Source organism: Lytechinus variegatus, chromosome 1 (assembly GCF_018143015.1).
Source record: "Lytechinus variegatus isolate NC3 chromosome 1, Lvar_3.0, whole genome shotgun sequence".
Classification (NCBI taxonomy): Eukaryota; Metazoa; Echinodermata; class Echinoidea; order Temnopleuroida; family Toxopneustidae; genus Lytechinus; species Lytechinus variegatus.
This window is the reverse complement of record NC_054740.1, coordinates 32,397,356-32,420,589: the sequence shown is the minus strand read 5'-3', so window position 1 is coordinate 32,420,589 and position 23,234 is coordinate 32,397,356. Positions and strand designations below refer to the sequence as shown.

Here is a 23,234-nt window from a genome sequence, read left to right as displayed (position 1 = left end):
ATACATGAAATATTCCTTTCTAGTACTCTATACTTAAGCACACTTGGTAGGAAACAATGAGATACATGGTGCAAAAACATAAGATAAATTGATCAATTTGACCAATAGAAAGAGGTGTTTACTGGCTTTAGTCACGGCTTCCCAACATCTCAACCTTAAAAATGTATATCTTTGATACGTTTTCCCTTTTTCTGTGGATTTTAGAATCCATGGACCGGACCGTGGGTTGAATTCATGGATTAATCTATGGATTTCAGACTGGGCAGCTTCATTTTTAAGCTACAATTTCACCCACCAAAACCAACTACTAGAACTGCTCATTAATTTTTTTTTCTACGAAAAAGACCTTTCGTCAAGCATCTGCATGTTGTAATGATCGCGCATGTGGTTCTAGAATTTGTATAATCCCATATTTCTGTAAACACAAATATTTCATTTTTTGCTGATATATTCAATAAGGTCATGAGTTGTTTATTTAACAATTTTTTTTACCATATGCAATAATATTTGTATTGCTTTGATTTCATATTTGGTATTCAGAAATACACATTTATCTTCTTGGGGGCTTACTAAAATTGTATACTGACTTCACTGGTGTACATGATTGATAATGTGAATGAAATGAAAGTGTTAAAATAATGAAGTTGCCTTCCTGAAAAAATATCTTAACTTGGAAGAAATATCTAACACAAATTTTGATTTGGAAAGGCTATTAAATACTTCATTAAACAAAATTAATCATCTTCTTGTAAGACAAGTACATGTATCTGTATCAAACAGTTCAGAAATAACTATTTCTTTGATCAAAATAAATCAGATCTGTATTTAAAACATACAGAATTAATAATAATTGCACTTCAAAAAATAATCATCGTATATTAAATCAGAAATATTCAACTTTCGCTCCTCAGATTGCAAAAGATGCTAATATCAACCTTGTTTGACTGTATTCAGTGTTCCAGATGGACTCTTGCTTCCTGCTTTATACATATGAGACCGGTGTAGTTTCATAAGTCTCGGATACTTGTTGCTCTGCCTTCTTCTTTGCCGAGGGAGGAGGTGGTGCTGCCCTCACCTGTTGAATTAAAAAAATAGAGGAAAAGACATTGAAATTTATCCACATTGTGCTGCACTCAACCCAGGTGAGGTGAATGAGTACCAAGCAGAATTTTTTCCTTGAGCGCTGACAGGCAGCTCGATCTAAAGCCGGGGTAATAATAACAACGCGCCTCAGAATAGAATATTTCTAGATAGATGGCGCTATATAAATGCCTATTATCATTATTATTATTATTATCAAGGAGGCAATTCTAATACAGTTATGTCAATTTGAAAGGGTTTGAGTCAATCAAATATGTCTCATCTATAATTTTTAGATCACATACTCAAATGTTTGATTAATGAACCAACATGCATTTATATCAGACAAAATCAATAAAACAATTAATGGTGCATATGCTTAACAATCAGAAAATCATAAATAGACATTTTCATGGATTTCTGTAAAGTGAAGACACCTAGAATTATCATTCTTATCCAAATCCTTGTCAAATAAATTTTATGATTAAATCCACCAAGTATTTCTGCATGACATGACAATAGACTTACTGGTTTAATGGATATCGAGGGTTTAATGGATGTAGAGGGTGGAGTGGAGGAGACAGGACTCGCTGGTACAGACCTGGCACATTCTACATATGATGGTTGCCTCATATAACCATATTGACCAGTTGGAGATGCTACAACAATAATAAGGAAATACAAATGATTGTGCCGATTATAGACAAACAAGAACAGGTCATCATAACCTCATGGTAGCTATACTGGCAGGTACTATGCACGAATACTGGCCAATTTTGTAAGAATCACAGATTTACCATGGCATCCTATATTTCATAATGAATATTTCACGTTTCTTTTGTCTCTATAACCCTAAATTTTAATAACAAATCAAATTTTCAGGAAATGGCACATGTGTATATTGTTACGCCGCCCCACAAACATTTTTTTCAGGAAATCATGCCTGTGTCTAATTTAAGCCCCCGCTCATAAAACATATTCTACACCCTACTCTGGTCCATATTCAACACAGGAAATCAATTATTATATATTTTCAATTTTCAACTGTTTGCCCTGATTATACACCTTGTCTTGGTTATCAAAACTGTAATCGATATGGTTCTTATGTAATAGCTCTTGGAGGGATTTCATGCAGTTTAGATCCGGAATATATTGGATGTGATAAGGCCTTACAGAGTTCATTAGCTGATGCTGGTCTTTCCTTATCCACCTCCTCGTAGTCTGGGTTATGATCAGTCAGGATGGTGGGAGGTAAGGGAGGGGGTGCAAAGGCTGGTGGAGAGAACGCAGGGGGCGACATCGTTGGTTCGGCGGTCTCGTATTCAGGCGTTTCAGGCGTTGCATCTCCCTGTGGTGGATTGAAAGACATTTTAATCAGAACCCATCAATTAAATTCAGCAATGCATATTTGTATTCGTTTCATCTATTGTTTTATTTAATTGTTCAATATCGATTTTAGTGCGGAAAGCTGGTTTTAGTGCAGGGTTGGCTTAATCACCAGTCATAACATCCGACTTGATACAGTATAGACTGGTGTAGGGGTGAACATCATTCGGTGTTGAGATATCAATATTAGGTGATTGGTATTTTTCAGACCCTACTGTAAGTGTTTGAGCTCACTGTATGAAGCTCTCAATACAAACATAATCATCAAAGTTTAAATCTTCCAATCTCATCATGATGTTAGGACTCATTGCAAAGGATATTTAGTCAAATCTAATTCATATTATCCTTAATTGAATAAATTGCTAAAGGTCAAAGAACAATTTGCAAACACACGGTGCGATTTCAAGGTATTCATGTATGAGGCTGATGAACTAAACTCCCCAGACTTAAAGTTTGAACAGACAAAACACCAAACGACATACACCCAACACCAGTCTATATGTTAAGGCTGATGTTACATTCAACCTCACCAACACTGGACTTTGACACCAATTTTGAAACTGCGAATGATCAATAGCTTTGATGGTGTATAATGCTTTGAATGGAAAACAATGCTGCAATATTTTCACTATGAAATAGCCTAGTAATTCATCTTTGTTACATATTCCATGCTTTATGCGTGCATGTATCCAGCTTTGTTGAATAAGTAAAGATTATGGTACGGTAAATCTGACCAATTAGGGGTATGTTTCTTCTCTTTTTCATGCAAATATTCCAGTGTAATGTCAAACCTGTTCGAATGAAGCAACATGCATGTCAATCAAGTATAAAGGGTACACTTCAGATAATTCTGAATTTTTTCTTAAATTCCGTTTTTTTTAATATTCTGATTGGCTCAATAAAGGAACTGTTTGGATCCATTGTATAACCTTAAAATAAAGGTTAACTTTACCATCAATGGAAAATAAATCATGAAATCAATGATTCCATGGGAGTTAACATGAATAAGCAGAGAAATTCAAGTTTCATGCCTGAGGGCCAAGACTCCTAAACTCATAGGCCTGTATTCTGAAGTCAGGTTTCACTTAGACCATGGTATAACTCTGTCCTAAACTTATGGGAAGCCAAAAGTGTCAAAATTTTGTTTACTGTGCTCTTTCCTGATTCATCGATGGTGAAGACAATCATCTATTTATACTTTCTAGACAATTATGAATGATTTGAGAGCCAAATGAGCTGAAATATGATATCTCTACTGTTAGTGATTTATGTAACAATTGGCTAGCCATACTTAAACCACAACTTTAAACCTTGAGTTTAAGTGAAACCTGCTTTCAGAATACAGGCCATTGAGTCAAGTACCAGAACATTCATTCTGGTATAACATTCATGTACATGCTCCAGTTTGAGATGAAATATTATAACAAGTCCAGATCATACAAGAAAAAGACAACAGTCATGCAGAACAAAACTGAAAGCTAAACTGTATATTGGCCACTAAGGTTATCTTATACTGCATAGATCAAAATACCTATACCGGAGCATGCAGACATCATCATACTTGCACCAAGGTAGTGGTCATGCACTCTGGGGAAAGTGGTATTGGATTGCATGCTTCAATTTTGATGGTAAAATTCAACAGGAATTCATAATTTTTCATTATAAAAAAATCAAAGTAATGCTCCTGGCAAACACCTTAGTTTGGTTGGAGGAAGCATACAAAATACATGTAACTTCAAAGACTCTGTCTGGTACTAAATTTCTGGATGAGTTTAAAAAAAGAATTTGTTGATAGGTGTTGCAACAAGATGCATCAAGGAGAGACCATGGCAGGCAAGCAAAGAAAGAGATGTAGGAATAGCGTGCCTGTTTCCTGGAGAGTCTTGGGCTGTCCCGAGGGCTGGTGCAGGGGCTGCGGGAGGCAGAGCGAGCTAGGGTGGTGCTGGTGGATGTGGTAGGGGTACTGGTAGTGGTGGAATTGATGGGAGAGGGGTTACTGGAGGAGCGCAGTGGATCCCAAGGGAGGGTATTTGCATTGTGTCCATTGATAGGTAGCGCAGGGGAGCTTTGTCTGTTTCTTGAGGGGGAACAACTACGGGACCTGACAGCCTTTTGCTTGCCATCATCCAACAGGGAATCTGAACGAAATGAGTTGCTACGGGATGTTCTTCTCTGAGATTTTACTTCTTGCTGTGTGACTTGGGATTGGGAAGTATCCTGAGGACCATTAATGACAACTGATGCCCGATTCTGAGACCAGAAGGAATTGAGGTTTCTCAGATGCCGTTCAAGAGTTGGACTGATGACCCTACTGCTATTTGCACAAGATAATGGATTGGGACTGTTTGCCTTGCGGTAATTAGGAGGACTAATGATCTCTTTATGCTTCTGCTGGAAGATGAGTGATGCAGTGGGACAACTGGATTTACGGTCTTGGTTCCTCAACCGGTTCAAATCCTCTTGAGCAGATTCATCAAGGGAGGAAGCACGGCGCTCTACGATGGGGCTCTTCAGGGTTTCCTGGATCACCTGTCTACATCCCTGTGCCCTGGCCTTTGACCTTTCATCTCTATTCCTTGCAACTCTTGCATATTGATCAATGTGAGGTTGACTTTTGACCTCTTCCTCCTCTTCTTCAACAACAGCATTACAGATATCAGAAAGCCTCTCAGGGCAACTCATATCCCGCTTTGGACCTATGGACATAGACTTAGACTTCACATCGGTTATATCAAGGCTATATGGGGGACTCTTTATCTTTCTATAATCTAGGCTCTGGGACTGCTTGAGGATACCATGAGCTGGCCTTTTCTTGATAAGGCTATCAGTTCTTGGACTAATTGGAGGGCCTATTCTTGTGCTATACATGCCTTCCAGCAAACTAAGATCAGGAATTGACGTTGCTCTCTTCTCTTCAAGCACGTTTCGTGCACTGGTCGATGATTTTCCAATGTGAAAGCTTGAGCTCACTTTCCTTTCCCTCTTTTGGTTGGTTAAACAGAAAGTTGTTCTCTTTTTGCTACATTTTCTCTTTGACCCCTCCTTAGAAATTCCCCCTGAAAGGAATGTCACATCATCTTGACTAGGAGATGTATTATCGCCAATTGTTTCGTTGGATGACTTTTCAATCATCACTTCTGTATGTAGCCTGTTTCGTATTGCAATGCCACAGTCTTCACCATCCTGTAACAACTCCTGTACCTTATTTTCATTTTGATTATCATCCGATGCCTCTTTATCTCTTAGCCCAGAAATGCAAGCACTTACTCTATCTTCCTGACCGAGTATAGGAGCACTAAATTTTTGCTCAAGACTCTTTCTCGAATTGAGGAACCTCAACTTACGAAGAGCTTTATCTTCCTCTGATTGGTGATCATCACCTAGAGTACTATCCCTGTGTGTTACGGTTTCCATTTCAGATCCATTTTTACAAGTTGATCTATTCACAGCTAGTTGTATGACTCCCTCTGAACTCTGTGGGTGAAACTCTTGTTCTTGAATGTCTTGTTTCTGTGTTTTGTGTCTGAGCACTCCTTGTGCCTGCACGTCTGGTCCATTAACATAATCCCTGCAATCATCTTGCTCAGTATCGTCTTGTTTGGTTGGGTCTTGTCCAACTGAGTCCTGGCTGTTATGTTCTTTGTTAAGTTGATATTGTCTATGCTGTCCTTGTCTACTCTGGCCTTGACTTATTTTCCCATTCATTACTTGTTTTGTAGAGAATGGGTCTTGTACCACTTGATCTTTTTCAATATGATTTTGTTTTATTTGGTCCCTGTTTACATTGCAATTTGCAGTTTGGTCTTGTCGATTTTTATTTGGTTCATGAGGCTCTTCTCTGTGCAGATTAGTTCCAAGTTTTTCTTGTTTCTTATGGACTGCTCTGCATAGGTCTTCTTGGTGTACCTTTTCTTGATTATTAGAATTCTGTCTTCCCTGAACTGTACCCACATGATGTTCTGTCCGTGGATCTGTTCTGCAAGGAGTATTTCTATGATGATTGATGTTAAGTTCTTGTAGATGAGGGTCTAGTCCATGCAGATCATGTCTAAGTCTAAGTTGGTCTTGTCTTTGCTGATTGAGTCTGTTCATTTCCTTCATGTGCATGGCCTGTCGTTGCGGGTCTTGTCTTACAGGGTACTGTCTTTGCTGATTTTGTCTGTTTAATTCTTGAATCTTCATACCTCGTTGTTGCAGATCTTGTCTATGTGCATTCTGCATTTGCTGATTTTGTCTGTTCAATTCTTGTACGTGCATGCCACACTGTTGCAGGTCCTTTCCATGGTCTTTTCTTTCCTGTATCTGATGATTACGTCTTTGCGGATTCTGTTTTTTAAGATCTTGCATTTGAGGGTCATGTCTAAAAGGTTCTTTTCTGTTACAGTCTTGTTTGTAGAAATCTTGTCTTTGGGGACTTGCAACTCTTGGGTCCCGTCTTGGAGGGTCTTGTTTCTGAAGGCTTCGTATTTGAAAGTCTTGTAAGCTTGGGTCCTGTCTTTGATGTTCTTTCCGGCGTGGATCTTCCCTATGGTGAGCTTGTCCAGGTGGCGCTTGTCTGGGTGGCCCTTGTCTATGCAAATCTTGAGAGCATTGGTTATGTCTTTGTCTTTGAAATTGCTGTCTATGTTGATCAGGTCTTTGCAACTCATAATAAGTATGATCAGGAAGGGGTGACTTGGGTCTACATCGACAAGGCTGGGCCTCTTTACAATCCCAACAGGACTTTGCACGGGTCAAAGTCTGGCTCTTCTTAATTTGTTCAGCAGACACTTCATACTGGATGAAACCACCACATTGATTCATGTTGCTATTAAGGGAAGGGCTCTTGGTCCGGTCCAAGGCACCAACTGAAAGCTGCAGGTTATGTGATGGGGCACGGGAATGTTGGACACCGTTCGCTTTGAGAACATTGTCATCAGTTGATTGGATACGGAACCACTTATTGTGCGTTCCCCTTTCCACCGGGTCACGTCTTGGTTCAGGAAGAGGAGGACGATTACGTGCTGACTGAATGCATTCTTTACACTGTGGATCAGATGGAGATTTACAGGATGAACCTACTAATTTTCGCTGCCGTTTGCTCTGAACTTGGGCCTCGCGTGAGGAAACACCATTTTGTTTAAGACCAGCAAGGACACGGGGGGTTCCCTTCTTGGGCGCTTTTTTGTATTCTATCTTCTTACCCTTCTTAAAGGACCTCACAACTGAATTACGATTGGCCTTTCGAGCAGCAATCGGGTGTTTGGGGGATGAACGTTGTTGGGAGCGACGGGAATGAGGAGGGGCCCTACCAGGGAAAAAGGATCTAGGGGAGGGCCTAATCTGTCTCTCTGCATAACTATCTTCTGAGGAATAAGTGTAACTAGAATCATTGGACCAGCAATGGGCATCATCTATTACAATAGAGGGGACACATCTGTGCTGTCTGTACTTTGGCCTGGACCTAGATTTTGATTTGGACTTGGACTGGAGTGGGTGGAAAGATAGGTAACAAAGAAGATACGAATATATATACTTCAAACAACTTGCTAAGCTACAGTAACTACTGCTATAATAGTATCTAAAATACATCCTATGGATTCCCAACATTCAAATATTAAGATACTTCATACACTTTTCATGTTGGTATTAATTAGCAATAACAATTTGCATCATTAACAATCTGCAACAGCAAGGACCTAACTTAAAGTGAAAATTAAGTGTATATTTCATCAGTAAACCTGCTAAAACAGAGCCAAAAATCTTATCAAACTCTAAAGTATCACAACAAACACTATTATCTATTACAACATATGAAAATGTTTATTGATGAATTCATTTTAAAAGCTAAGAGCCAAATATCGATAGACAACCAACTTTAACAGAACAAATAAAGTGGATAAAATTTAGGTATACATTTCTTCAAACTTTTTATACCTAAATGAATCACAGAAATTTTGCAAAAACTACCCCAATTTTTTCAAATACTTGAGGAGTGGGTTGCTGCCATAATGAAGTTGTTTTCAATATTTGTTTTGATTTGCAATTTCATCATGTCGATTGTTATTGTTTTTTTAAGCTTGCAATATCAATCCTGGTTGCATGCCATCTTGTGTGTTATCAATAAAACAATTAAATTCAAATCAAAATTACACTGACCAATTTAGGATCTAACCTAGTGCTACATCTTCCCTAAAAAAAGAACCTTTTCATCCAAGATAATAAATCATTAGATAGATGAATAAAGATGATCTTACATCACTTGAACCCTGTCTAGACTCAGAGTCCAGTTCCTCAACAAGCAAAGATGGAAAGACACCAATCCTTCCATTGATTTCGCCTTCCCAGAAACCATCATCGATTCCATTCTCATCCCGTCTAAGCAGCTTGAAGACTGTTCCCTCCACAAATGACAATTCCTCATGGCAGCCACCAGCGTAGTCATACAAAGCTCTCACCATACAAACTACATCAAATAGAATAAGTCTAATGAATAATCATTTTATGTAAGGTACCCAAACCAATTTTTTTGCCTTTAATTCTAGATTGAATAAAATAAATAATTGTGATATTATTAGAATTTGGGATATCATTTTTTTTCTCTTATTGCATACTCAAAAACATTACAGACTTGGAAGAGGTATCAATGATCCCAGCTTTACTTGAGAGTTGCACGATTACCATAAATCTGTATACTTACAATCCTGATAAAATCATTACTATTTCATTTTTTTCATCAGTCTTCCATAAGTTACAGTCTTTTGTGTTTTCAATGACAGTAAAGATCCCCTTGTGTCGGTTGATGACGGTTCATGAATGACACCTTCATTATACTTTCTAAACTTGATTTCACAAGAAAACAATTTTTTTTTTCTTACAACCCAAAACCATCTCTCTAGTTACCCATTACATCCCATAAGAATTCTCACAAAAAATATTTTTTTGCAAGATAAGTTTCCCCCAAAATATAATCTACATGATTTCAACACTAAATCAACAATGTCAAAAAGAATTTGTCCTGAGCACCAGTCAACTTACTTGCAGGTCTTCCAGAGTCTTCCCCAGTTCCTTGGACACCCATAACAGCCTGTACTTCGTAATCCACTGAAGATTGTGATGAAGCATGCCCAAGCTCCTGACCAGACTGCTGCCCTCCATCTCCCTTGGGTGACTGCAGAGTGAAGGAGAGCCGTTGCTTCTCAATCTCAATATAGTTCTCTGGGACATAACCTGTGTCACCATGTTGGTTTCTTGCCTGCACAAAAGACCAGTAATTGCAAATTTTATATCATTTTTTTACTTGGTATAATAGTCAGTAAAGATTAAACAACATTCCTTTTAAACCTTTTCCATGTCTCAAAACTTTCACGCTATAATATTGTCCCCAAAAAAACTAATAGTAGAGGTGCTGTGGGATCAGTGAAGAAGTACCCAGACTTTGAAATACAAGGCCCAGGGTTCAAATCCCACTGCAGCACTGATGTCACTGTCAGTGTTCTACATTTTCCACACCCCCAATCCAAGTGTACATGAGCATTGGATATGCATGAGAATGTTGAGCACTAGTTAGTCTGGCAGCTCGCTTCTCAGCTATGCCTATTATAAATATGCTTGCTCATAGTACTGGGAAAGTATTTAGACCAGAGACAATTCACAGTTCCAGACTCTCAATTCACTTATAAAATAAAGGGCAGTTTAAAGTAACAAGTATTTGTGAATTCATGTTAATTAATTTAGAGATAGCCTTACCTTGAGCCAGCCATCTCCTTCTGATTCTTCAATAAGTTCCAAGACATCATGTTCCCTGATAGTCAGCTCATCATCTCGCTGTGCCTAGAGAAGATATTTACATTTCAGGGTGAATTTATTTCATGGTTAAGAGAGTTTGCTTCACCAAGTTCTTCAAAAAGCTCCAACAAGCTTATTCAAAACAAATAAATACAACTGTAATCATGCTGCTAATCGTCTTTTTCAAATGACAGATAGTGTCACTAAAACACTATTTAATAGCTGTAATGCACACTAAGACATAATTGATAATTATAGATTCTATAAGAGCAGAATATATAATTGTTTAATTTTATGAAGATCAGAGATTTTCTTAATCTTACTTTATTTTGTTTCCATCACAAATATGAATGGAAGAGGGATAGCAATTTTACCTGGTGAACATAGGTTTTTCTACAATAATCATTTGAAAACAATTTTGTAGAACTTATTTCTGACTTACTGTGTAATCAAAGATGGCTGTGCATTTGGTTGGGTTTTTGCTGCTGATGGAATGTCCGCTCGAACCCTGACTAATCTGATCATCGTAAGAATGTTCAAACTCATCCACAGAATCAAAACTTGTGACGCTATAAGAATGAAGCTCACGCTAGAATAAAAAAATAAATAAAGGATGATCCAGAATATTGGATATAACAAATGAAAATATCAAGTGTAAATTACGCACCTTTGATCCTTGAATAAATCTTGATTTATTTGAATAGTCAAACTCTCCATCAAATCAAGGTGAATGATACTTTGTTTATAACCATAGCTGATAGATACACCACTTATTAATTTTCTCCATTAAGCATGACATAATGTTCACTACACACGTAGGTTGATAGGGAGGGGTGCTGCTGACTTTCACATGAAGAAAACTGCTCTTTGTTTTCTCCTCCAAATCAAAATCTCAGACCTTTGAAAAATTACCTCAAAGAAACCTTAACTCAAAGAAGATATTACAATAAACTACACAGAAATACGGTGACCAATTAATCATATGTATGTACTTTTCAAAAATCATTTTAATACTGCAATAACATATTGAGAAGTTTGTTCATGAATAAAACAAGTTAAAGAGCCATCTATCAAACTGCACCTTTCTTGCACAAAACATGAATATAAAAAGTCTACATCCGTTTATCAACAGCAATGACGACAAAAGCATTTCTTACCACATGTGGTGCATGTTGCCTTTGGTCATCATCAACATCATCACCATCATCAAACTCTTCATGGCTTGTTTCATAGTGTTGCTGCTCTACTAATGAATGTTGTTGTTCCTGTTGAGAATGTTGCTGTTGGAGCATGGTTTGGGCTTCAATTTCAGCTTCCTTGGCCATCGCTTCGTAAGCACTGTTCAGCCATTCCTCAACATCAACTGCAATGCAATAAAAGATATAGGCATTTATAATGATATTTCCTCCCTTGTAATTGTTTCATTTAGAGAAAACAATGATTCATTGTTCATTCAATTTTGTTTTGTCTCTACTTTCAATAAAAGATCATATCATGTCACACGATAAGGGCCAAAGTTATAACCAAATTTATCACCTATAGAAATGCGCAACCTTTAAATTCACACCTTATATACATGTTTGCCATGTTCATCAAAATCTTTCATCAACTATTATGATGGAGTCATAGTTCATTTGTATTTTGTAGATATAATGAGTCTTAGAAATTGTGCTATGAAATCATTTTGAAATTTAAATGTTCCTTAACGTATTTGCATTTTCACATGACTGAATGAATCTACCACATCTCTCATCTTCACACTTGTTTTTATTTTTTTTTACTAGGCTATTTTCAGTTGATCATTTTGCTTCAGACTTACTTCCTGCATTCCTCATAACATCCAGTTTGGCCTCTGCTTTAGATTTATTAGTTTCTGCTTTCCTCCTTGTTTCTCTCAAGGTATCCAGCTTGACCTCTGGATCTTTGTCCTGTGAGAACCCACTGTCTGAAGAATTATCAGAACCCTGTAAAAATGGAGATACAAGCATGGAAGACAGTAAAAAGTTAGTTAAATTGCTGGTCTACACTCACTTGGTCTACTTTCCATTTTTGTCTCATTCCAAATGGTCTGATCCTAATTTTCCTACAAATATATAACCAGTTCATTTACTATCCATCCGGTCTAATACCAGTTACTTTATATGATTAGATGAACTGCTTAGGAATCAAATTTTCATTTGTCAAAGTACAAAATAATAAAGTAGAAAACATGGGAATTCTGTTATCAGGGCAATTGACTGAATGACAGTTAGACCAGGGGAGTATTAGACCAAGTGATGGTTGGACCAAATTATCATTAGACCTAAGCGACCATGGACCAAGTTGGTTCAGCCATTATGGTATTACATGACCTGAGAATTAGACTACCTGCTTGTGCACAAAGTGGATACCAACAGAAAAGGTAACCCCTTGGCAATGTATCAATGACTAACTTGAACAGGAATGTCACTGATCTTTTGAAAGCATGAAGGGTTTCCTTTTTTGTGTGATGGTTGGTTTTTGCTTTCATGCAACTCCCCTAGGGGTTATATAGATCTGTCCTAGGAGACTTGACTGATGATTTGTCAGAGCCTTGTGCCAACAAGCAAATAGCAAGACAAAGACAGAGGAAAGGAAAGATGGTAAGGAGGAGAGACGACAACAGATGCAAGGGAGATATGAAGTGAGAAAGAAATAGGAAGATGAGAAGGAAAGAGAGAGACAGAGAGAGAAAGATTAAGAAGTGGGTAAAAAACAAGAAGTAACAATTTGACCTGAAGACAAATTGTCAATTTTGGTCAGAAAAAAATAATATTTTCTGATTCCAAAAGTGAGAAAAGAACTGAGAATAGCTCAAACAAAAATCTTCATCAGAAGGAAGAGATATTCTTCATCTGAGCTCCAACACTTAAGACTTTCAGGCAATGGAGAGCCTCCTAGGGTAAGACAGTGACTTCAGTCACTTCACCATGAGGAAATGAGTGGAATATACAGTATATATCTACATGCATATCATTTATTAAGAATATATTGATAAGCTTCATCAAATCATGACAATCCTATGATTCTTTAAAGTAGAGAAATAATTATAAGAAAGAAGAAAACATTTTATTTAAATAAATAGATCTTCCAAACTAATATTCTCAATTCATAGGTGAGAATCAAACCATGATCAAGTCTTGAATAAAGGATGATAATGACCAAACCACTTTTCAAGTGCATTTGAATAATGAGTTTCATTCTCACTTTTGATTCGGAACTAAGACTTGAAAACAGTACTTATATAGCATTTTACACACTGTACTTGAAAAAAATTAATCCTTAAATCACCCAAGACTATAAAACAATCTGGTAGGCTACAGAGAAGCATCTTCCTACATATACAAACATGATTCATATCCTTGCAAAATTTTTAAGTATCCTCGAAAAGAGGGATGTCTTACTTGAAAAATCTTGATAAAAATGGCGTGGGGAACAAGAGAAAATAACCTGCCCATACATTAACACAATGTTCAAATACTTGTCAGGACTGCATGTGTATCAAAGACCACTCTGATGCAATATAACACTAAATTGATGCACTGACCAGGGGAGTGTTTCATCAACATTTTTGTCCGACAAGTTGTCAGATCTGACATCTTTCTCTGACTCTGATTGGCTGTGAGGCACTGTTACTATGGTAACTGTCGGATAAAATGGGACTTGTCGGATAAAACGTCCGACAAGTCCTTTCATGAAACGCTCCCCGGCCTCTGCAACATGGCATGTACTAAGGGGGATGAACAGGACCTGATTACCAGCCAATGTCAAGGTGGATTATCACTCCAAATTATTCGGATTTTGACCTTACAGAAAGGATGCACTAACCCTGAGTTGGTTGAGATATGGTTGGCACGCTTCCATCTGTCTGGTAAGGGTTTCTATGCGGTTGGATTCCTTGGCCACCTGGGTAGCCCATCGTCTGGCTTCTCTCTCGAGGTAGAGGGATTCAGTATTATCCATGATTAAGTTTGACACCTGGATATACAAGATGAAATACAAATAGAAATTAAGACAATGTTACTATCAAGGTCCATCTTAATTTTTCCCCAAAACTTTTTCTTTGCACAATGAAAATCACTCTTGTGACTTTTTTCTTTCTTTAAGACATGATTTTTTTTCAAGCATATAAAAGCAAAAACCGTTGTAGTTGTTCAGTCGCGATGATAATTATAGCATTAGAAACTTTTAATTGTAATAACTGATATTATACAGATAAGTAACAATTTCACTTATACAAAATAAAAATAAAACCACATGTGAAATCAGATAATGGATGAGAAAGAAAAGAAAAGAAGAATATGTTTTTATTCAACACTTTTGCTTTATCCATCCAAATTATATTCCATTGAATATATACAAGAATATCAAAAAATAGTTTGGAAAGCAAAGGTTTTTTTCTTTATACCTAGGCATCACCAGGGGTGTGAGTGGTCACAAATAAAAAGATCTCAAAAAAGCTGAAGAGTGTTGAAAAAGTCTGAAATAGCAAAAACTCCCATACTTTTTGTACAGAGGAAAACCCAAACTAAGCTGACATTAAGCTGAAAATCAAAACAAAACAAAAATCTGAAAAGTCACACCCCTGGGCATCACATGGAATCTGTATCATGTGTCTCAAGGCATCAAGACATCAATATAATCACAGATTAATTTTGTACATGGTAAACACATTCCTAAGCAGACAATAGTGCATATCATTTGATAACTTGAGAGAGAGAGAGAGAGAGATAAGGGGGAGAAGAAGAAATAGCCAGCAATAAGTATTTCCCAAGACAGGGAATTAGAGTTATAGGCCAGCGTTAAAAACGCTATATATTTTGTTTTTAATTCAGTAGCCAGTAAATAAGGTGACATAACATTGTAATAGATACACCATCTTTCATGCCTACTGTCCAAAGGCCATATCCTATGGTCTTTAATTATCTTGAGATAAAAGGTTATATGGCAAACCCTTTTAACATTCATTCCTATAGCGAGTGAAAACTGACTATTGTTTAGTCTAGTAAGGGCTTTATCAGTAGGGTAATGGTCGATCAAAAATAGATAATTTTGATAAATTTGTGATAAATTCTCTTGATCACACTTCCAATTCAAAATATAATTAACTATTATTTCCAAAAACAATTGACAATTCATTTGCAGAGATATTGTGTGTATTTTCTGCGCATGAGAAGTCTGTTTTTCCCCTAACATAACAAACTCAATGACAAATTTGCTCCTTGTTTCTCACGAAGACTTGCAGTTGATAAGTTGCTTTGTTTCATGAGTGGATAGTTAAATTGACCCTTGTCCAAATGCAAACAGACTATAAAGTTGAGTATCATATACAGGGGTCCCTGGGAATCTCCTGCAATTACTAGTATCTACTACTCATGTATTTATTCAGCAGTCAACTGGTAAATTAAATCTCCACCAGAAGATTGTCAAACTCCTACTGACTATGAAATCATGTACATATCATCCAGGTTAATTGGTAACCGAGCTAGGTTAGATATCCTTCTCAATTTAATTCCTTAATTGAATAATGAGAAATTTTCTAGCCAAAATTTCCTGATTACGCATTTATAATAATAATATAGGGTATTTATATTGCGCACATATCCACCGTGTTAGGTGCTCAAGGCACTCCTATATTACCCGGCTAGAGCGCACACAGCTTCTTATTAAAGGAATTACTTCCTACCGGTACCCATTTACCTCACCTGAGTTGAGTGCAGCACATTGTGGATCAGTTTGTTTATTATAATTTATTATAATTTTAATACAAAATGTGAATTTGAATATTTATGTCAGGTAAGATTTCAATTTTCTATCTGAATGGTATGGATCCTCAATTGCTGAATTTCATCATGCACTGAATTTTGATCATTTATTAATTTATCAACTAACATACTACATGAACGATCAGATGAGTTTGCACAACTGAAATATGTCTAAATTAGCAAATACAACACACTCTCTTCTGTTTGATTTGAGGGATAATACCTGACTTTCATCAAGAAATCAATGAGGAATTACTTTATTAGGAATCTGTCATGATGATTGTGATCATTTCCATTTTGTGAGGAAATGACAAAGTCTAAATAATCCTGTCTATCTCGGTTCTTTTCCTGTCTATGTTTATAAAGCTTAGAAACCAGGAGTACAACTAAGTTGTACTGTCCACTGAAAGAACTTCTTTCACGAAGATGGCACTGACAAAAAAATTATGTATACTTGTATGTTTTATCAATTACAAATTAATCTCTAGCCAATCAAATTGCATAATATTAGTAGCTTATAACAGTAGCTTGCAACTTGTCATTGATAACATGTTTATGAAACATGGTACATAGAGCAATGATGAGACAATTCATTTCATTGCTCTTTTGCAAAATTATATGTAATGTTTTGACTTCTAAGTAATAATAATAATTATACTTGCTTATATAGCGCTTAATACTTACTTTGTCAGAAGTCTCTTAGCGCTCTACAGTATATGTAGCACAATTACTCTGGCTTTAGCAGTGCAGCTGTTATGTACACTGCTTTTCAAGGAATAAATTCCTGCCAGGTACCCATTTACCTCACCTGGGTTAAGTGCAGCACATTGTGGATCAATTTCTTGCTGAAGGAAATTACCTCATGGTTGGGATTCGAACCCACGACCCTCTGTTTCAGAGTCCGGAGACTAATCCACTGGGCCGCATGTTTACCGTAAGTGTATGTGCGTGTATCTTGTATTATTTAAGGGGGGGGGGCTTGACCACAAATACAAAACAAAGCCAAGAAAATGAAACATTCCTAAAATCTATGACAAAGTCAATACTTAATTTCCTTCAGGTATATCCGATCAAATATACATGACACAGATAATTTTCCTTTTTATTTCCTTTGAAAGAAGTATGGAGTGAGGAGACAGATTGTCAAAGTTTAAATATGACCTATGAGCTCTTCCATTATGTAGTCATTCTTCCTGTTTTAACCCATATGTAAGCAGTAGGCAAGAATTTAGGTTGGGTGATTTATGAGATCTGAGAATTTGATAACTGTGACATTTAGGAAGGCAAACAAAGACACTTTGGAGACATATGATTGTGAGAATGAATCTTGCTGACCATAAAAAATGACCAGAGAATAAATTATATGTCATTTGGTCATTGAAGAGTTAAAGGGGATTCATTCTTTTCTCAAAGAAGGGGTTGTGCTAAATGTGTATTTCTATCACTTTATGGGCTCTTCCTCTATCTCAATAGTAGCCTTTAAATAATGCCAAAAAATATTCATAATCTCATTCAAATACATGGCACGTTTTCCAAAGGTCTCTGAAAAAAATAGTTGATACTAGCATACCAAACTTCAAAGTGGAAAAATTAAAGATTAACATTATGTCATTAAAGTGTACAAATCTCAAAATAATAAACAAACTGACCTATTTATTATGAACATCTCTTCAGGGGAATAAAAATGAAGTGTATATTGGAACTTATCCCACCTTTCTATTCAACAAAGAGAGATATGAACAAGTATCCAACAGGAAAATGATTCATTTATGAGCAATGTACAGTGTGTTTGGCAAATATTGTGATATATCTTTCCTCTTGATTTTTGCAGGATCTTAATAGTTTTCATGTTTATTTACATTTACAAGAGAATATTGGATAGTCAAAGATCTTTAGAAACTCTACTGGCCTGGAGACCAGCTGATGACTACTTGACAACTCATGTCTCCTCTAGTTACAGCAATGTCTCCATGTCGTGAATGCGACATCTCTTTGGGACTAGTTGTCAGAGTCTCAAAAATGTGACATGTTCATTTACAGATTTTTTAAATCTGCGGGAGGTCTTGGGTGACATGATTGACATCTCCAAAATATCCCCATCATTCTTCATTGCAGAGACATGATGACCTGCTTGAAACCAAGGAGATTTTATGATAGCTGTAAAGAGTTCAAAAGACCACTTGGAAAGCAATACTTTGACATTGCACAAAATGTTGACCAACTTTCTGGCAATGTGGAGGTCTCGAGGAGTACAAACTTTGCTTGTGAGTGTTATTTAAGCGGGGATATTTACCCCTCTCCTTAATCATCTATTTTCACTTTTTAAAGTCAAGAATGTAAGCATAATCATTTCTAAACCATCCACAGTCAAAGCTTACTTCATTAGTCAAGTATCTACAAGTTCCTTGGTACAACGTGGAGCTCCTCCAATTAACAAGCCATACTAATTCATCTCACTTAACACCTCCTCCTCCTTTCCTCTTCCCAAGCTCCACCATCTCCAAACAATACCTCCATACCCCTTTCTTTCTATGAACTATTTCACCTAACCCTCTGCTTCCTGCCCTTGTGATAAACATAACTTGGTAACCATGGCAACAGCTATTGACCTACTTCCTGTCGGCACCACGGCAGACAGTCATTGGAGATAGTTTGCTGCCAAATCAGGAATACTCGACCCGATGGCAACAAGTTTCTTCCATTGCCATGGAACTATAAATACAAGAGCCATTTGTTCCCGCAAGCTATGGGATATGATTGGTTTGGCAAATATGACAGGATTTATGCTCAATCTGGCACAGACTTGGCCACTAGGAATATTATAAAGGGGTTTAGTGGTTAGACAGAATGTAGGATAGGAATCATCACACATCTGACTGTGAGATCTAAAATGGTAATGCAGCAAGCATTGTGGAGCGTTGTGGCCCAGTGGATTAGTCCCCGGACTTTGAAACGGAGGGTCGTGGGTTCAAATCCCAGACATGGCGTAGTTTCCTTCAGCAAGAAATTTATCCACATTGTGCTGCACTCAATGAGGTGAATGGGTACCTGGCAGGAATTTATTCCTTGAAATGCCAAGCACTGGAAGCTAGCTGCTTGAGCTACAGCCGGGGTAATAATATCCAAGTCCTTTGAAAGCGCATAGAGATGTTATTTATCATGTGTTATGCACTATACAAGAACTATGATTATCATGATTTCTGAAGTCTTGCAGATAAACTTCAGTTATGTCAATAATCGCAGCATGAATAGTAATGGATACTAACTAATAACCATCAAGTGTTTCTATGTATTACTAAATGTGCCAAATGGAGCTCAGTCACTATTATAATTATAGTAAAGGCAAACTGTCAAAAGATGGCTCTTTTCCAAAGGTTACATAATACATGCCTATGGAATCACTTATTTAGAGTTATTCAGCACTTTGTTATTTGTTATTTCATATCTGTTTTCAAAGTACTTTACTTTACTCGTTTCATGTTTGGCTTATATACACTTGCTGATGATATGTTAACAATTCAACTTTGATTCCAACATTCTCATTAACCTTTTGCTCTCTGCAACTTCCTGAATATGGCTTTAAAACTTTAAACCTCTTGAAAGTGACACTACAATTTACAGGTCTCATAGTAATAATGTCACTTTTAATAGAAGTGTGAAAGATATACTCCTTCATTAAATTACCATTGAAGTAGATGCAAAGATCACTTTTCTTTTAAACTTAGGACATATGCAAGGCTAGAATTGTCATCCTGCTATTTTCAGTGTTTGATGTGTTTTATACTTGTTAATAATCTTTTGAAGTGTCACATAATGGTGCCAAAGTAATACGAAACTAATTATAATTCAAATAATGTGCTTTACAATAAATACAATTTTCAAGAAGCATACTAGAGTCATGAGAAATTGCTTGATAGTCAGTGTTTCATTGTAATTCTTGATAAAAAAAGGAGGAAATTAGGATTGAGAAAAATACCCCCTTTCAAGTTCATTGTAGCTTTCTGGTTTTCAAATATATTTCTTAGGTTTTATAATTTCAAATTCAAATATCCTCATTATATCATTAATTCAATTACTATTTTTTATTGTTTTAATGTATATATTTTGTATTGATTTTTTTTTATTGTGAGAAATAAATTCAACCAATCAATCAATGAAATTTGAGAATGGGGAAGCAGAAATACGACAGAAGAAAAAAACCACCGCAATGCAGTATAGGAGAAAAAGAGGGGGGAAACAACTATTTTAAAGGTGGAGAATAGCAGAAAGGTGCGAAAATAAGATGTAAAGAAATTGAAAAAAGAGAAGGATAGAAAGAGAATAGATGAATAAAAGTACTTATGAAACACAAATATGAAAATACTTACCTGATTTTCTTATTTACGAGATAACTCATACATCTACTTGATTTGCTAGTTCAGCCCTCTGGACTGCCATACCCGAAAAGAACTCCCAAGAATTTAAAAAGCGCGAGCGCGCCCTCTCCCGTTCAGGCTTACTACCCATGATCACCGCGCAATTAGCGTCCATCTTCCTCACCTTTCGCAAGCCCATACGTTGAAACATGTTGCTGCGCAAGGCGGAGGGTCGGTGGGAGGGTATCAAGTAGATGTATGAGTTATCTCGTAAATAAGAAAATCAGGTAAGTATTTTCATAATTTACTTCAATAACTCCATACATCTACTTGATTTGCTAGACCAGCACGGACTCAAACCGTAGGGAGGCATGTTTTCAATTGTAAGCCTAAGAAAATTTGAAAAAACAAAAACAACGAAATTTAGGGAGAGGGGGAAAAAGCCGCAGCTGCTTTAAGCGCCGAAGCAGCAAATCTCGCCTCGCTGGACAGAATGTCCTTCAAGTAGAAAGAAGTGAAGGAGTTAGTTGAGCGCCAAAAGGCGGCCCTCAAAAATGTCCTCGAGAGGAAAGCCCTGTATACTCAGGAATACTAAGTATCATGGGCCCTCGGCCTAGTGTCAGGAGAACAACATCACCTGCTGACTAGAGCGTAAGAATCGGAATTTGTTGAAAGTTTCAACAAGAATCGTGATCGGAAAACTGAAGCTTTTAAGGCTCAGTAAGTGATCAATCGACCAATCTGAGAAGGCGAGATATCTCAGAACCCCTGCAGAAATTTAAGCGTGCCGCTTGCTAGTAACTAGCATGCGACTAGCAGGGCGCTCGCTTAATAAGCGAGTGCCTGCTAGCGAACAGTCCCTGCTCGCTAAAAGATCGCTTAACTATTACTCTGCACGCATATCACACGCTTATTAAGCTAGCCGCATGCTAGTTACTAGCATGCCGCAAGCTTGCGCAAGCTAGTCGCACGCTTCCCGCAAGCTTGGAAATTTCTGTAGGGGAAGCCTCCGCGTGGGAGAAAGCGCCCAGAATTTGATATCTGTCTCAAATGCGTGAGGGCAGAAAATCTGCAGAATTCTGATAGAGAGCTGTGGTAAAAAGTTACTAGCGGTCCGAAGGGGACCAGGAACGACGGAGAGTAGGGATTTAGGAAGAAAACCACTCGTAAGGCAGACAAGGGTCGAGAAAGCGACTGAGTGCCATCCTGTTAATAAGGAATGCCGCGGACATGTTGCCTATGTAGAATAGAGCAGTCTGGTCAAAACAGCTCAACCGGGCGTGTCAGGGAAACAGCGCGGTACACATCACGACAAAAGTGTGTTAGACCGAGTGATCGAGAGAGAACTCAGGATCCCCTTTCTCCCATACTGATTGAAGCACCCATCTGAGGGTGCAGTGCCCGCGGTGGAAGAGGTGGCTTGGCTTAAGCCACCATCGCCGAGAGAGCCCGTGAGGCTAGGCTGCGATGGCTGTCTGCTGGGCGGGGGAATCCCTAGCAGCAGCAAGCGTACGCCAGAGGGAGCTGGCGAAAAAAAATCTGTCACGATATTACGTGTAAACGACCATCAAGAGATGCTCTAAACGAACAGACATCGCCAGATATGATACCTCAACCGTTACATTCCCAACGGAATCGAATGAGGTAGCAACGGCCCTGTCCTATCAAGTTAGGGACGGAAACTGGCTAAGAGTGTCGAAGTCCTCGCTTGAAGAAACAAGCGAAGGAGACTTGAGGAAGTAATCACAAAATTTCCATCAGTCTGCGGTGAGAACCAGTTGTTTATGAAAACAGTCACAAGGCCTGTTTCTCAGGTGATCGTAAGAGCAAGCACCGCCGGCGCCGGTTGCGGCAGCGTGGAACAGTCCGATATCGGTAAGATAAGGAGCTCCAAAAAGCTGCGGGGGGCGGCAAAAATGACGCCCTAAGCAGCGGGGGATGAGAATCTAAATTTCTAAAAGAAGAACTCCAGTGAAGTAAATCACTTACATGGAGAGACTCATCCACAGTCGGCCCGAGAGAAGGCGGGTCGTAGTGATCGTGGTTAGGAAGGCATAAGCATACATCCATCCACGGTTACATCATCCTCGGTCGTGCGGTGACCCTGGCCACATGCATTGCATGGAAGGAGGATGAAAGCAGCATGCGGGGCGACTCGAGTGTGCCGTGAAAAAATTTCTAAGAAAGAAGCCGATTCGACAAACGGGCACGGTAAAGACATCCACCGTAGACCACTCCGCACAAGGAGGGAACGGCGGAGACGCCCGCAAGATTGACCCACATAGAGGGCAGTCTATAAGATAGACAGTTAGAGCTCGACCGATGGTCTGGCGGTGTACAGTTTGGTGTGAACTCGCCGACCCGGTACGGTGGGTGTGTCCAGAAAGTAGGCATAGAATGCCGACAGAGAATCCTGGGGCTTTAAACAAGTTTGAACGCACGTACATAGCCAACAATCTCATGAGATGTACGGCGGTTACTTTCCTCCGAGATGATGTTTACCCAACCGGGAAAGACTCGGGGAACAGCTGTGAATGTCAACAGGAGGGATATCTAGCATATGAAAAGCTGATTCCTTCCACGTATTCGGTGCGGGTGCTGCCGGCGGTGTCCGGGGGGACGACCGGTGATGGCAGCTCGGGCAGGGTTCGTACGAGCCGCCCGAATACGAGACAAATAGGTTAACATAACCATAATGCACCGGGTGGTGAAGGCATAGCGATTATTAAGCACAGGAGAACTTTTAATCGCCGTGACATTCAGATCCGATATACATACTCATAAGCTCGGAGAGCTATGAGATAGTGAGACATACCGCTGGGCGGTGATGGTGCTCATATCAGAGTCGCCCTCTCTTCAGCGG

At 38.2% G+C, this 23,234-nt stretch overlaps 1 protein-coding gene across 1 annotated transcript in view; it reads right to left on the bottom strand.

Moving 5' to 3' along the window:
- Positions 1 to 4,157: 4,157 nt before the first annotated feature.
- Positions 4,158 to 23,234, bottom strand: part of LOC121411568 — an 89,739-nt gene continuing 70,662 nt past the window's right edge. The window contains 9 exon segments of the mRNA XM_041604366.1: positions 4,158 to 4,307; positions 4,309 to 7,932; positions 8,703 to 8,911; positions 9,484 to 9,700; positions 10,195 to 10,278; positions 10,676 to 10,822; positions 11,391 to 11,596; positions 12,053 to 12,197; positions 14,080 to 14,229. Of these exon segments, the coding sequence (XP_041460300.1) occupies positions 4,239 to 4,307; positions 4,309 to 7,932; positions 8,703 to 8,911; positions 9,484 to 9,700; positions 10,195 to 10,278; positions 10,676 to 10,822; positions 11,391 to 11,596; positions 12,053 to 12,197; positions 14,080 to 14,229 (4,851 nt within the window). The 3' untranslated portion in view covers positions 4,158 to 4,238.